Genomic DNA, 15,638 nt, shown 5'->3' with positions numbered 1-15,638 from the left:
CAAGGCAAACCTTAGATACATTTGGACATTGAACATCTTGCTACTCAAAATTCCTTTACACACCGAGGAGAATTTTATTCCAGAAACAATAACTAAATAAAGCTTCAAGCTAGATATAAATTTTATAGTCAACATATTATATCGCCAAGAGGTTAAATTCAAGTGCAAAATGGAGAAGCACTATATTATATTCATATGTTTGGTGACTATTGAGATGCTTGAAGGTATTTTAAGTTGAATAATATGTTGATACACATGCGAAGAGGAATGTGTGGAAATGGGAGAAATTGATGTGAGTGGAATATTACAAAAAATAAATAAAAATGGGGTGAATTGTAGTATGAATTTTATTAGTCACTTTTATGCACAAATTTAAAGAAAACTTAGAGGAAGCAAAATTTTACGAGATAGATTTCAAAACCTACAAATACATACAATGATGAAAATGCGTCTTCTAAAACGAGAGAGTATGGTAAGATACCATGCATACCAACCAACTACAACCATTTTCGTTGAACACTAATACACCATACAAATACGATGCAATACTCGTGGAGATATCAAACATATTATGTCGTGTCATGTTATATCATTACTAATCTGACCAATTTATGATACAACAAATTTGTTAAACACCATAAATTGCACGTGGAGTTATCAAACATGTTATATCGTGTCATGTCATCTCAGTACTCACCTGACCCATTTATGTTATAGTAAATTTATTAAACGCCATGCCTTGCACGTGGCGCTATAAAAACAATATCATCTATTGTTGTGTCATCTCAGCACTAACCTGATCCATTTATGATACACTAAATCTTATATTGATTAGCTATTTAGCTTACATCAATAGGTAAATAAAGGTTTTATTGACCCACATATTGTGTCCGATTCATATCGCAATTATCATGTCGGGTTAACTTTTAACCGCTTTATTGTTTTAATATCCACACGAGACCTAAAAAATACTACCAAATCTCCACACTATTGGGGCCTTGGGGGATGAGAGAGAGAGTGTGCAACAAACTCGCTACACTCCCTAGAGTTGTCCAACATCTCCAACCTCTTTCTTTCTTTCCCCACTAACATTTGATTTTCCCCCTTCCTTTTCTTTTTTCATTTTTTTTTTCTGTCAAAAAATTTTGGGCGTTTTTCTGGGTTGATTTGCTGCACTTGCAGCAGATCCTTTCAATTTCCCCCTTTTCAACACCCTAATTTTACTCCCAATCATCGAATTAATGGAATTTGTGGGAAAAACTGTGTCGAAGGAGTTCAAAGGGTTTGGGGTTTTTGAAGGAGTTGTTGAATCATACGATTCTTTAACTGGTTTTTTCAAAATCTTGTACGAAGACGGCGATTCCGAGGAAGCTGATTTGTCCGAGGTTACTCGTTTGATCTCTTCTTCTTCGTCTGTTGCTGCTGTTAACTCAATTGCTGGGAATCAGAAAGTTGCGACAAAAAAAGTTGGGAGGAAGCCCAAGAAACGGCGTCGTAATGATCCAGGTAAATCTTCTGACAGTTTGGAAGTTGATAATTCGCGACAGAATTTAGTTATTGAGCCTGAATTAGGTCGAACTGAAGTGAATGATTTTAATGTTTCTGTTAATGTTAATGGGAATTTGGATGGTATTGACGGAAATGACGATTTAGATTTGAACCGCGGGTTAAATGTCGATGATGGGGTTCAAAATGGGGAAGTTAGGGGTGGTATTGACTTGAATTTGAGTGTAGACGATGATGGGTTTGATGGGAATGACACTAGGATTGAAAAGGTTGGTTTAGTTGGGAGGATAGAACGCGGGTTCGATTTGAATTTAGGGATTGATGACGAGGGCGTTAACGGGGAGAATGGGGCAATAAATATCAATTCTTGTGTAGGTTTAGGTGAAGAAGTGAAAGATGGGGATGTCAGTGCTGTTGATGCTAATCTTGTAAATAGTAGGGTTTGTGATTATCAATTAGATGGAGGTGGTGTGGAAGCTGTGACACCGAATCAATGCCAGGATGGAAATTCTGGTCGTAGGAAGAGGAGAAAGATGCAGAAGAATTTAAGTACTCCAACAGAAACTGTGTTGAGAAGAAGTGCACGACGAACAAAGGCTGCTGCTGTAAATGAGAATGATGCTTCCAGTGCCGTGGTAGAAGATGAAGTGAATGATATGTCTGTGGTGTCAGGGGTTATTGATGAAGCTGAAGAAAAGCCTGCTCCTCAGATGCTGGAAAAAATCATAGAACCTCAAACTCCTCCTCCTAAGATTGAACTGCCACCGTCTTCAGCTAATTTAAATTTAGAGGGAATTCCTGTGTTAGATATTTTCTCTGTATATGCTTGCCTTAGGTCGTTTAGTACCAAATTATACTTGAGTCCTTTTGAATTGGAGGATCTTGTAGCAGCATTGAAGAGCAGGGTATCTAATCAATTAATTGACTTAATTCATGTCGCCATCTTGCAAACGTTGAGAAAACATCTGGAATTGCTTGCAAGTGAGGGATGTGAATCTGCATCCACTTGTTTGAGGTAAAGTTTACACTTCAATTTGAATATTAAAGATTGTTGGCAAATAAAAAATCGACCTTGTGATTGATTACTGTTACCCTTTGTTTAATAATGATAGGAATTTGAACTGGGATTTTCTGGATGCAATTACCTGGCCTGTGTTTATGGTTGAATATCTACTTATTCACGGTTCTGGTTTAAAACCTGGTTTTTCTCTCAATCACTTGAAGCTATTTGAGGGCGAATACTACAAAAACCCAGCAGAGGTGAAGATAGAATTGCTTCGTTGTCTTTGTGATGATGTTGTTGAAGTTGAGGCCATTAGATCAGAGCTTAGTAAAAGGACAGGTATTGCAGAGGCTAATATGGATACTGGTCGAACGGTGTGCAATGATAAGAAAAGGAGAACCTCTTTAGATGTTCCTGTAGACTCTTGCCCAAGTGAGGGCATGAAAGAAGAGGTAGCTGATGGAAACAGTGATGAGTGTTGCCTTTGTAAGATGGATGGGAACTTGATATGCTGTGATGGTTGTCCAGCTGCATATCATTCAAAATGTGTTGGAATTGTCAGCAGTCTTTTGCCAGAGGGTAACTGGTACTGTCCAGAATGTGTGATTGGCAAACTGAAATTTGCCAACAAACCTCAGAAATTCATTCGGGGTGCAGAGTTACTTGGAACTGATACTTGTGGACGCCTTTTTTTCAGCTGCTTTGACTACCTTTTGGTGTAAGCTCCTTGGAATTTCGTTTAGTTAAATTACCATATTTATTACACTGAGCTTTTCTGAATATATATTATATATCTACCTGGTCTGGCTTTAGAGTTGCTGTGTCTTAGTTTCTGAATAACTTTTTTGCTACAAATGTTACCAATGTGGTTAGAAGCTGATAGTATATAACTTGGCTTTATTTTACTATTACTTTTACCAGGATGAAACAGAATGAATGTAGATATGCTATCTTACTTAAGAAATGGACCTCTTTAATGATTTTTTTCCAAGTACTTTGAATCAATGTAGAGCATGACAAAGTGCCATCAACAAAAGCAAGGTTTGTTATTTTCTGTTATTCATCCAGAAAGATTGCATAGTAAATGTGTTTTTAGGGTATAAGTACTCCTTAGGTAGCTCATAGCATGTTGTTTTTAAATCAAGGGGGAAACTTGAGAAGTAAATTTCATTTTCTATAAGATACGTAGTATGTAACAGTTCTTTGAACAACATAACTGGAAAAATGATTGAACACAAAATTGGTAGCATAAGAATTCAAAACTGATGTATTCCTTTTTCTTAAAAGAACATAGATTGAAAAGCATGAGTGCCTTTTCTTTCTGAAGTTTTCTTCCTGCTGGTTGTAGAATTCTTAGAGCTCCATTTTTTTGAAGAAGTGTTGTACGCGTAGATGTTGGAAAAATGTTAAGTGTACGGTGTACCTTGGTGGCTTTTACTCCTAGAAATCCCTTGTATACTTTTGAAAGCGTTTCTTATTTTTCTTCCTTGAATATAGAGCATGTGTCACTTTTGTAAGACACTGGACTTGAAAACTGCACATTGACAGGGTAAGTGGCTTTTACATGTCTCTGAATTATGGTGTAGATATCATTGCTAAATTGCTGGTTGATTACACCCTCTCAAGGATGTGGGTGGATCTAAAGCTTATATTTTTTTTATTCAGGGTTTAGAATAATTTGAAAGAGGTAGGGTTCTGAGATAAATTGCAATAATCTTATTATGGTTCTATTCCTTTCATCATGGTTGTCTTTTTTGGTGGTCAATGGAAGGAAGTTGGTGCTCCTTTTGAAGAAAAAATATATATCTTTGGGTATCTCCACAATTCTGCTTGTCTTCTTTTCCTTTTAATTTTCTGTAGAAGTAGAAGGTCTCCACAATGTTTTTGGGTAAACTCTAATGATCCAAGATTTGACAAACTGTTATTGATCTCTTCCTCGTGTCCACCTCAGGATTTATGACCAACCATATAGCAAGGCATGAAGTATTAGGCTGATAGTCTCAGTGAGACTGTGGGAGTATTTACTACTTGGAGATATTACCATTTCTCACTGGTTTTTCTTCACTTTCTTCTGTAAGCACTTGTTCTGTCAGGATGGCATATAGGATATTTATTGGGATTTGAGTCTTCATTGAGGATATATATTTTTCTCATTATATCCCCTATCCAGCAAGCTCAGTATGTTTTTCACAGAAAGTCTTCATATCTCACTCATCAGAGCTGCCGCCTTCAGGCTTATGTGTACTTGTAATTTAAGGGAAAATCTATAAGATTTTAAAGACATCTTATCTGTTGACTAGAAAGAACTTCAAACTGTAGTTATGAATTCTGAACAAAGAAGACTCCAATACCTGTTCTGATGTCTGGAATTTGATCAACAGTAATATCTGGGCAACTGTGTAGTGTGTACCAATGACAATAAATATTCTGATGGGTAAGAGATTTACTTTTTAGACATCTGTTGGAAAAGCTTTTAAATAAAATGTAACTCTTGAAAAATTTTAGGTTCACAGGATCATGTTTAATGATTCTATTGTGTCTCTGTTACTCTGGTGGTTACATTTATGTTCATATTCCCTATTTCACGCAAAATTTCAACATTTAATGGTACATCATCTGGTTTTCCTTCATTTTGTTCTGCTATTCTACTGATAGAGATGGAAGGAGAAGAGAATTATTTACCTTAAACATATCTTTGTATTGATATGTTATTAAATTCACAGGTCAGATTCCAGTGATGCTGAGGCTGTATGTAGTTATTACCACAAAGATGACCTCAGTGATGTTATTCAACTTCTGCAATCATCTACTATTTTATACAGCTCAATCCTAAGTGCAATTTCTCAACATTGGGCCTTCCCAACTGAATATGATGGAAGGAAATCAAAAAAATTCATCAATACAAGATATTCTGGTCATTCGGGCTCTGAAATTTCTGAACCTGCAGACTTGCTTGGTTCAGATACTGCAAAACCTTGCAGAGAAACAAACAATCTACTTACAAGTTCCGAAGGATCTGGTGAAGTTTTACAGGAGAATGAGTTGATTCAAAAATCTTGTAGACCTGTGTCCAATATGGTTGCCAGAGGGACATCTGGAAAGAAGCTTTCATCTTCTAAACTGAGGAAGGAAAAAGGTCCTGCAAGAAAAGGTAGATCCGTTTTGAAGGCTAAAGAGGAGGATGTGTTACAAGAGCAATCTGGGGATAATTATCTAAATAGCTATAGCTTTGCTCGGACAGCATCTTCAGTTGTTGAAGAATTATTGAGAAAACCCACTGGTAAAGATGCTCCTAAGACTGAGGAGGAGATCATTTCAATTCAGTTGAAGTTTATTCTGAAGAAGTCAGTAAAGTCTTGTTGGACTACTGTTCAAGACCTAAATAGGAAGAGACAGACAGAAAAATGTGGATGGTGCTACTGTTGCAGATTTCCTGTTGAAGGAAGAGGTTGTTTATTCAGTATCCCGAATGGTATATCTGTTTCAGATGCTCTTAAAGAAGAAATTGATGGTATCCTGTCAAAAAGGAATAAGAAGGGACATCTTGTAGATGTCATTTGCTACATTCTTTGTATGGAAGATCGCCTGCGGGGACTTCTCTCTGGTCCATGGCTGCGACCTCAATACAGTGAGCTTTGGCGTCAACGTGTCCTCAAAGCATGTGATGTTTCTTCACTGAAACTCCCTCTGCTTACGGTAGTGTTTTCTCTCTCACATCCTGATTTAAAAACATCTTCAGTCTTAAAATGTGAATTATAGGTCAATAGGTTATCTTTTAGAAATTCTTAAAAAAAAAGGCTAATCTTCTGGAAGAAGTTTTGAGATTTATATTGTATTTTTATATGAAGTATTACAAATGCTAGCTTATCTAATTTTCACTGACCAGTTAGTCAATGAGTTGAAGTTTAAAACTTCGCAAAGCGTTTTGTATACAACAAGCTTAGTCACCTCAAACTTAATAATTATCAGTTTACCACCCCGAATTACATAAATGTCAATCCAATTTACAAATGCTAGCTTATCTAATTTTCACTGACCAGTTAGTCAATGAGTTGAAGTTTAAAACTTCGCAAAGCGTTTTGTATACAACAAGCTTAGTCACCTCAAACTTAATAATTATCAGTTTACCACCCCGAATTACATAAATGTCAATCCAATTTGCATTAAAGCCAAGTTTTCAAAAGGGCTGGCTTTTATTTGATTTGGGTGTACATTTATTAAATTTGGGGTGACTTACACCATCATATACAAGACTGTTGGAAAAGCTATTTAACTAATTTGAATGTGACAGAGAAAGTCAGTGTTTGCTATTTACAAAGTTGTCGCTTTAAGCTCCAGAGAGTCGTATTCACTCTATCTTATTGACTTATTGTAACTGGAATATTTTTTCCTTTGGGGTGACGTGTGGGGGGAAGAGGGGGGGGGGGGCAAAGATTTTATCACAAAGGGCTCCTTTCAAGACATCAGGTGCATTCGTTATAGTTTGGATGGATCAACATTTTGAAACTGGAAATAGATATTTCAGACCTATTCGATTGGCAGGTTATCCAGTTTGAATACTTTGAGTATTAGTGAATACTACTTTATGTAACTGAACATTTTGTTTGTTTGCATTTTTTTTGCTTGCCAGGGATGCTTTATATCTGATTGGTCATATTGTGCTCCAATCCTTTTGAGTTTGTTGACCTACATGGAGTAGCTCAATGAAGTGATGAACTATTAGTATTATACTGCTTCCTTTTGTAGATTAATCTAGTAATTATTAGCTTTATCTGTGAATTTCCTTCTTCATACTTTCAGAGATTTAATTGGTTTGGAATTTTGCCTTCATCATTTTCTGAATTTCTGGTATTTATTTTTGTTGCTGTGCATGCAGCTGGAGGCCAGTATACGTCCTTTGGCTATTTCTGCTGATTGGTGGAAACATGTTGACTTGGTTACTACTATGGGTTCAGCTTCTCACTTTGTGGCCAGTTCACGTGCAACTTCAAAGAACGGTCTCAGCAGAAAGAAGGTTAGATATGCAGACACTGAGAATAAATCTTCAACTGCTGGTCGTGGTTTAGTTTTCTTTTGGTGGAGAGGGGGTAAGACTTCTCGTAGTCTATTCAATTGTAAAGGCATACCTCGCTCGTTGGCTTTGAAAGTGGCCCGAAAAGGTATGCTTATGTTTTGGCTCTTTGAGGTCAGTATTACATACACTTTTAGGAATCACATGTCTTTCAACTCAGTTGAAGCCTGACTTATTGCAGCTGGCTGCATGAAGTTACCGGATATACAATATCCTGATGCTTCTGAAATTGCTAGGCGAACTAAATGTGTTGCATGGCGGGCTGCTGTAGAAACATCCACAAGTCTTGAGCAGCTGGCTTTGCAGGTAATATTGCTCATCAATTGTTATTTTGTGCCCAGTCTTAGAATAGCCTTTCATATCCTCCAGGTTTATAGTCTATCCCAATTTTACTATTATGTTGCTTGAAATGAGACATCAAGAATCTACCTGGTGGTTTCAGGCTTTCAGATGCTTCAAAAAACTCTGTTTTTAAAAATTTACATGATGTTTCAAGCCCTCTGATGTTCTAAATTAACTGAGTGCATCTAAATGGTAATGTTTGTTAAATCGTTATAAGCCTATGTTGCATGGAAACAAGAAATGGAGAAACTTGTGGAAATAGTTTAAAGTAAGAGAATGAAACCTTGGTGGTCCTTTATCACAATTCATGATGGCAATAAAGTCATTTTAAGGGGAAGTCTTACCAAAAAGGGTATGTAGTAAACAAACAAAAGAAAGAAAAAAGAAAGACAGATGGAGTATAAAATCTTTATGTAGTCTTGTTGACTAGTGCACTAGTCAACTAACTACTACTCTCATTTAACTCTGACTCTTAACGTTTACAGTTTATCATGAAACAGATACATGCTTCTTTGCTCTTGCTCTGCTTTTTCCACTGCAAGTAGATCTGAGTATCTGATGCCATCGACATAAGCTTTTTATGCCGTCCGATATGCAATTCCTCTCATTTCTTTCTAATTGTTTTTATTTCAACCTAAGTTTTTGTCAAATTTTATGTTCATAGAAATTGCAGTTTTGCATAGATTACGTAGACAAGTGAAAAATCTTATGCATTTTTTTTGTAATCTCTTCCAGTACATTTCAACCCTTTCCAAAACGTCCTCACATGTTTTTTAACGTTTTTGTGCTAGTATCAGCCCTAGTACTGTTTTTTGATGTTTATGTACTGATTATGTAATTTAACTTTCGAGTTTCACATGTGATTATGCCTATGGCTATGATGTAAACTACTTTCCAGCGCATTATGATATGTTGAGGCTGTGGAATTTATAGAGTAAACTGCTTTTGTGCTTCAGCTTTACTTATGCTTATGCCTATAAAGCCAGTTCTTGTTATATGTTGTTGGCTCAGGTGAGAGAGTTTGACCTGGTTATTCGCTGGGATGATATTGAGAATACTCATCCTCATTCTCTATTGGACAAGAACTCCATAAAGTCGATCAGGCTGTTTAAGAAAGTCATAGTCAGGCGTAAGTGTTTAGAAGGTACAGTTGCAAGATATCTTTTGGATTTTGGTAAGAGAAGAAGTGTTCCAGATGTTGTTCTTAAACATGGGCAAAAGTTTGAAAAATCTGACTGTGAGAGGAAAAAATATTGGTTGGATGAAGTGTATGTTCCTTTATATCTCTTGAAGAGTTTTGAGGAGAAAAGAATAACCCGCAAGGCTGGTAAGAAAAATTACAATAAATTCCGAAGAGGTGTTAAAGTGTGCAAGAAGCCTTCGAGGGAAAAAGGTTTTGACTATCTTTTCTCAAGAGCAGAAAGGGCTGACAGTTATCAATGTGGACACTGTAACAAGAATGTGCTGATTAGGTATATTAATTCCAGTCTTGTAAAATTTCATCTATTTTTTCTCTTATGCTCTGTTGTGAATTGGGAATGCTAAAATAGTTTGTTTAGGACTACTGTATTAGGTGATGTTAAATTGACAACAGAACAGGATATGGGGAAATAAATAAATTATATTTGATGATATTGCCTGTTTGTGTGGTCAACAAGGAACATTATAATTCAGGTCTTTTGGTTGTTTGTATTTCTTCTAGATAACTGTTTCCTGCTTGAGTTTGGTTTTCTGGATGTAAATTTGAGTAGCTTCGCTAAAGAATCAAAGTTGACATCATATTTGGGTTTTCTATACTGAGTACACTCTATATGCTGTTGTTTTGGGTTCTTATATTGGTTACATGTCTATTTTGATGTGAGGTAGTTGGGTTGGAAAGGACTTTTGACGTACAAGGAAGCTAAGGCTTAATCCTAATCTAGTTAGGATAAGTCATATCTTTTAAATGTTTACTTAAGAGTCCTACACGGTTTTCCTAGTCCCTTTAAGATGGATTTTACATGTATGGTAAACATGTATTATCATTATTTTTAGAACTTAGAAGTCCTAGTCTTATTAGGTATTTATTTTCCATGTAATCTAGGATTCATTGTTAGATTGTTCTAGAATTGTTTTTGCCTATATGTAAAAGAAAAATGCCGAATTTGATTATTTTAACGGAGCTACTCAAATTCACATCATTTACCTTCCATTTTGGCCTGAAATTTATAGATTGATAGGTTTAGAGTCTTTGCTTAACTGAACTTTTGTTTTGGGGACATGCTCTTTGTGTGGGATTTGAGTTTTTGATCTTTCTTTTCCAATTCTGGACTTTAGGTTTGAATACTGTGTTCTGCACATTTGGTTGGCATACTGTACGGTTATAACTTTTCCTTTTTTTTTTTTTTTTGTTGGAGCCACTGCCACATGAATAAAAGTATGATTATTCTTCTTCTGCATATAGTTTGCATTGATGCCTGAATCTGTCATACAATTGATATTTGAAAAACACCAAAGTTTAATGGGGTCTGGGGGTATCTCTCACACTTATTTGATGTTGTGTGAGTATGATATAGTAAAGATGATTTGTGATTTTGAAGTGTTCTTGTATATTTTGAGACAGTATCGCTAAGTTGTCGTGTTGTCGTTTCTTTATTGGAATAACTTGAAAGAATATCTGATGTCATGTGAGTTTGGTACTTTGTTACAAGATGAGAACTTTCTTGCTTTTGCTTGGTGGGAGCATATTTCTGTGAATGGTTTCTGTATTATCATGATTTCTTGTAGAACTGATGCAAATTTCTTTGCATTTTCAGTGAAGCTGTGAGCTGTCAACTTTGCAACGGTACGTAAATTTTTTTGATAATGGCTTGTGAATGATGGTTGATGTGGTTATGACGTTATGTCTTTGCTTACTACTCCTTCGAAGAAATCAATATCATGATTCATATCATGTCCTTGTATTTTATTACTGATGGTAGAAGACAACTTCGAGCCTGAAGTATAGACTAACTTGTGTCGTTTCCTTACTGCATGTAACAAAACTTTGATATATAAAGCAATCGTTGTTTACTAAGAATACACTTTATGTAAAGGAAATGGACTTGTAACTTTTGGAGGCGTTGCTGAATTCTGCACTTTGAGTGATGGTTACAATAGTAATCTTTTGATATTTGTTTGAACATGCTTATATCTCTATGTATTCTTTCTTGTATTGGGGTTGTAGGATTGTTTTCTATTCCCCCTTCTCTTGAAGTTCTCTTTCTACTTCTGGATGATAGTGATTTCTTTATGCTAAATCTTCCTAGGGAAATTACAATATCTGTCTTGTAGATGAAGCTTAAATTTTTTCGATCATGTATGATTTTGTTGTTGATTTGGTACTTGTAGTCTTGTACACAACTGTTATGGATGTTGTTGTTGGTGTCCTTGGCTCTTGCATGGGTGCATGGCATTTTTGGTTGGTTTTATTGGTATACTTAAATGAAATTTAAATTTTGCTTCATATATCTGGATGAATTTGACAAATCGGCATTCATATTTAGGGTATTTTCATAAAAGACATGTCATGAAGTCTTCAGAGGGAATTACTTCTGGATGCATATATACATGCCACAAATGCCGGGCAGGGAAGCATGTAAAGAAAGAAAGCAATCTGGGGAAACGGAAAATTGGTAAACTTCGGGCCGCGAAAAATGTGAAGGTTGTCAGTGAAGGGCACTCTGCAGCATTGAGGGCTAAGCCTCGGAAGAAGGGAAGACCCTTAGGCAGTCGTAGAAAAGTGCTTCTGCGAAATGCTAAAAAGATGCTGTCCCATGAGCAGTCTCCATCACAGAAAATTACCAATGTCTCTACAGGTGTTACTCTGCGCCGTTCTGCTAGAAAAGCGAATTGTACAACTCTGCATTCTAATAGTTCTGCTAGGAAAGCAATATGTACAACTCTGCATACCAATAGTTCCGCTGGAGGAAAAAAGAGGAAAAGGAATAAGCGTAGGAATATGGCATCAAAGAAAACCCCGAAGGGCATCTCCTGGCAGAAGAAAAGAACACAAATTCTCCATTCATTCTGGATAAACGGCCTTATGCTATCTAGGAAGCCAAATGATGAGCGGGTAATACAGTTTAAAAGAAGAAAACTCCTTGTGCCATCTGAACTCTCTGCTGAGATTGATGATCAACCAAAATGCTCTCTCTGCTCACAGCAAGGAACTACATCAGCTTCGATGTATATTTCTTGTGAAATATGTGGAGGTGATGTTCTTAAAATTCTCTGAACCTTGATTACATTTTAAATTTGAATAGCTTTAAAAAATATACATCAGCTTTGATGTGTATTTCTTGTGAAATATGTGGAGGTGATGTACTTAGACTTTACTGAACCTTGATTACGTTTTTAATTTGAATGGCTTTAAGTTAATTTTCTGTGATACATATTGTGGTTTTTGAACGAGAGTTCTTGTTTGCAGATTGGTTCCATGGTAATGCATTTGGACTTAACAAAGGAAATATTGGTAGTCTTATAGGGTTCAAATGCCACGTATGCCGTGATAGGAGTCCTCCTGCTTGTCCTTTTGTTGACAAATCAAGGGATGAAAGTATGCTTTTTATGGAAGCTACTTGTGATGCTCAAGAATCATCAGAAGTTGTTACTGTTAGAAAGGATACAGATAATGTGCTAGAGCTTCAGTGCAATGAAAATTCTTCTGGTCTCTTAGAGGCTCATTTAGCACAGAATTGTGATAGAAATCTTAATCAGGTTAAGACTCTGATGCTAGATTCTGAGTTGAGAGTAGTAAATGGGTCACCTACCAGCAAGGAGGATGTATCCTGTTCAGAGGACAACAATACCCTTTTGTTTGAAGCTTCTATTGAGGCTCTGGATGCCCAGGGATTATGTGAAGTTGTTGCAATTCAAAAGGCAACAGATAGTGTGTTAGAGCTTCAACAAAAATGTGATGGAACTTGTGACGAATATGACACTCCAATGCTAGATTCTGAGACCAGAGTTGAAAACGGGTCACTTGGCAAGGAGGCTGTATCCTGTTCAGAGGACAACAGTACCCTTTTTACTGAAGCTTCTATTGAGGCTCCAGATGCCCAGGGATTACGTGAAGTTGTTGCAATTCAAAAGGCAACAGATTGTTTGTTAGAGCTTCAACAAAAATGTGATGGAACTCATGACCAATATGACACTCCAATGTTAGGTTCTGAGACCAGAGTTGAAAACAGGTCACTTGGCAATGATATTGCATCTAATTCGGGGGATGTTAGTACCCTTTTTATTGAATCTTCAAGTGAGGCTCTGGATGAGGTTGTTGCAGTTCGAAAGAAAACCGATTGTGTGTTAGAATTTCACTGCAATGGAGGTTCTTCCGGTGTCGTAGAAGTCCATGCAGGACAGAATTGTGATGGAAATCAGGATCAGGGTGAGACTCCGATGCTAGATTCTGAGTTGAAAAAAGTAAATGGGTCTCCTACCAGCAATGAGGTTGTATGCTGTTCAAAGGATAATAATTATCTTTTTATTGAAAGTGTGAGTGAGGCTCTGGATCGTCAGGGTTTACCTAAGGTTGTGGTAGTTCGAAAGGAAGCAGACGCGATAGAGATTCAGTGCAATGAAGGTTCATCCGGTGTTGTAGAGATTGATTCAGCTCATAATTGTGATGGAAATCTTGACCAGAATGATACTCTGATGTTAGGTTCTGAATTGAGAGTAGAAAATGGGTCACCTACCAGCAAGGAGGTTGCATCCTATTCAGGAGAAGTTAAACCTCTTTTCAATGAATCTTCAAGTGAGGCTCTGGATGTTCCGGGGTTACCTGGAGTTGTAATTCAAAAGAAAACAGATTGTGCACAACAGCTTCAGTGCACTGAAGGATCCTCTGAAGTTCATTCAGCACCGAGTTGTGATGGAAATCTTTGCCAGGATGAGACTCTGATTGTAGATCCTGAGGTAGGAGTTGTGAACGGGATACTTACCAGCAAGGAAGTTGTATCCTGTTCAATTGAAAGTCAAGATCTTGATTTGGAGTCTAAATTGCTTACGGAGTCTGATGAGAATTGCATCTTGGAAAGAAAGCAATAAGCTAAATGATCACAGTTAACACTACTAACTGGACGACAGTTCAGCACATCAGTTCAGTTATGGGATGGAGCCGATGGACACAGAAAATCCAAAAATAGCTGAAAGGATAGATGATACCCGTTGTTCATTATTCTTGTACCTAGGTATTTTGTTTATGGCCTCTAATCACATAAAGGAAGAGGCTGCAGTTTCTTGTCGACACTAATTGTAGCAGTGGGGGTTGTGGATACCTCCATGATTTTGTCACCTCATTTCTGATTCATGTGACCAGATACAAAAACCTTAGAGGTAGGGATAGCTTTTACAGCAGAATCAAATGATAAATACTTTGTTGATTCTTCGTAATTTAATGAAAATTTATAATTTAAACCTTTGTTTTTGCAATTTTGACTACTCTAACATGTCGTAATTATTTTTTTTCCTAAGGAGGCTGTTTCTCAAATGAATTTTTAACAGGTCGTTTTTTAGTTCTACAGCTATGGATATGACAATCATGTGGCAAGTTGATTTCTGCTCTCTTTTATCACATTCATCTCTAATATGCAGTATCATCATGTTGTTTTAGCTTGATGAAAAGGCTGCAACACTGTTAAAATTTACTTGCCAAATAAAAAAAAATGAATATTTAAAAGCTCTGCTAAAATCTGGTGTGGAAATTGTAGGACCCTTGTTAGCTTTAGTCTTGGTTTTGTGACTACAACATCTGGTCATTGAACTTTCTCCTTTTATTTCAATGTATAATAACTTGCATTTTTTATCCTTTGCATCTATATTGAAGCTTTTTGGTTGATGATATGTTTTAATAGCAATCCTGGCCCCACACCCCCATTCTAAAGAGCCAATTTGTAAATTTATCTCATAGTTTGCCATAACAGCATCTTTCCTTTGTTTTTATGTTTCTCTTTATCTGATTTGAATACTTGAGAGTTGACACAGAGCATTCATTTCACTGCTTAAGTTTGGGTTTGATAAGCAGGATGCATGGGCATCCATCTATGGAACTTATCTGATTCCCAAAGATGTCTCATGTTTCAGGTTTGAAAGGATTTGATGTCAGACAGTCACTTTTGTTTCTGGAATTTAATCTGTTGGTTATGAACAGGTTCATTGTGGGTTAAAGTTGAATTATATTGATATTTTTAGGATCTTTGTAAATCGACTACTGAAAATTTCCATAACCTGTCCACTTCCTCTTTTTCTTGCTGTTACCACCCCCAAGACATTAACCAACTAATCTAGTTGACATCCACTACGCCTGCCATGTTGCTCGTAGTGTTAAACAGTGGTGCATGTTATCAATCATTTCACATTAGTGTTTTTGGAAACAGTTGTCTGCTAGCATGACGGGTGAGAATAAGGATATTTGCATTGTCAATACTTGGACATGCTTGACATGTCTGACATTCCCAGCAGCAGGAATCATCAAATCACACTGCTCATTGTTTTGATTATTAAAATGCTTTCAACTTGTTTTCCATAATATTTGTTTTGGCTTTTGTTTTTGTTTGTGTTGATGTGGCATACTCATAGCCAAATTACAACTTACAAGGCCGAAGAAAACTGATCTGATTCAGCTTTGTTGAGGAATTAAAAACAGTGAACTTTGCTGATCTTAAAGATGTTAAGAGGAAGCTTTAGACTAGCTTGATT

At 36.6% G+C, this 15,638-nt stretch overlaps 1 protein-coding gene across 1 annotated transcript; it reads left to right on the top strand.

The window, feature by feature from the left end:
- Window positions 1–990: 990 nt before the first annotated feature.
- On the top strand, window positions 991–14,359 carry LOC110736269 (DDT domain-containing protein PTM-like). Its single transcript, XM_021916445.1, has 9 exons — window positions 991–2,521; window positions 2,619–3,227; window positions 5,233–6,205; window positions 7,386–7,668; window positions 7,762–7,886; window positions 8,934–9,394; window positions 10,718–10,746; window positions 11,447–12,154; window positions 12,370–14,359. Exons 1-9 carry the CDS (start codon window positions 1,242–1,244, stop codon window positions 13,986–13,988), a joined length of 6,087 nt encoding a protein of 2,028 aa, XP_021772137.1. The 5' UTR covers window positions 991–1,241; the 3' UTR covers window positions 13,989–14,359.
- Window positions 14,360–15,638: the final 1,279 nt, after the last annotated feature.

The sequence above is a fragment of the Chenopodium quinoa genome, unplaced genomic scaffold, assembly GCF_001683475.1.
Source record: "Chenopodium quinoa cultivar QQ74 unplaced genomic scaffold, ASM168347v1, whole genome shotgun sequence".
Classification (NCBI taxonomy): Eukaryota; Viridiplantae; Streptophyta; class Magnoliopsida; order Caryophyllales; family Amaranthaceae; genus Chenopodium; species Chenopodium quinoa.
The sequence above is the reverse complement of the archived record's forward strand: the minus strand, read 5'-3'. Positions and strand labels throughout refer to the sequence as shown.

What these genes read in the sequence shown, in the direction of transcription:
- LOC110736269 (XM_021916445.1), top strand. Translation starts at nt 1,242, where the DNA reads ATGGAATTTGTGGGAAAAACTGTGTCGAAGGAGTTCAAAGGGTTTGGG. An exon ending in TGAAACTCCCTCTGCTTACG is followed by an intron (nt 6,206 to 7,385) that starts GTAGTGTTTTCT and finishes CTGTGCATGCAG; the next exon opens with CTGGAGGCCAGTATACGTCC. An exon ending in TTCTTGTGAAATATGTGGAG is followed by an intron (nt 12,155 to 12,369) that starts GTGATGTTCTTA and finishes TCTTGTTTGCAG; the next exon opens with ATTGGTTCCATGGTAATGCA.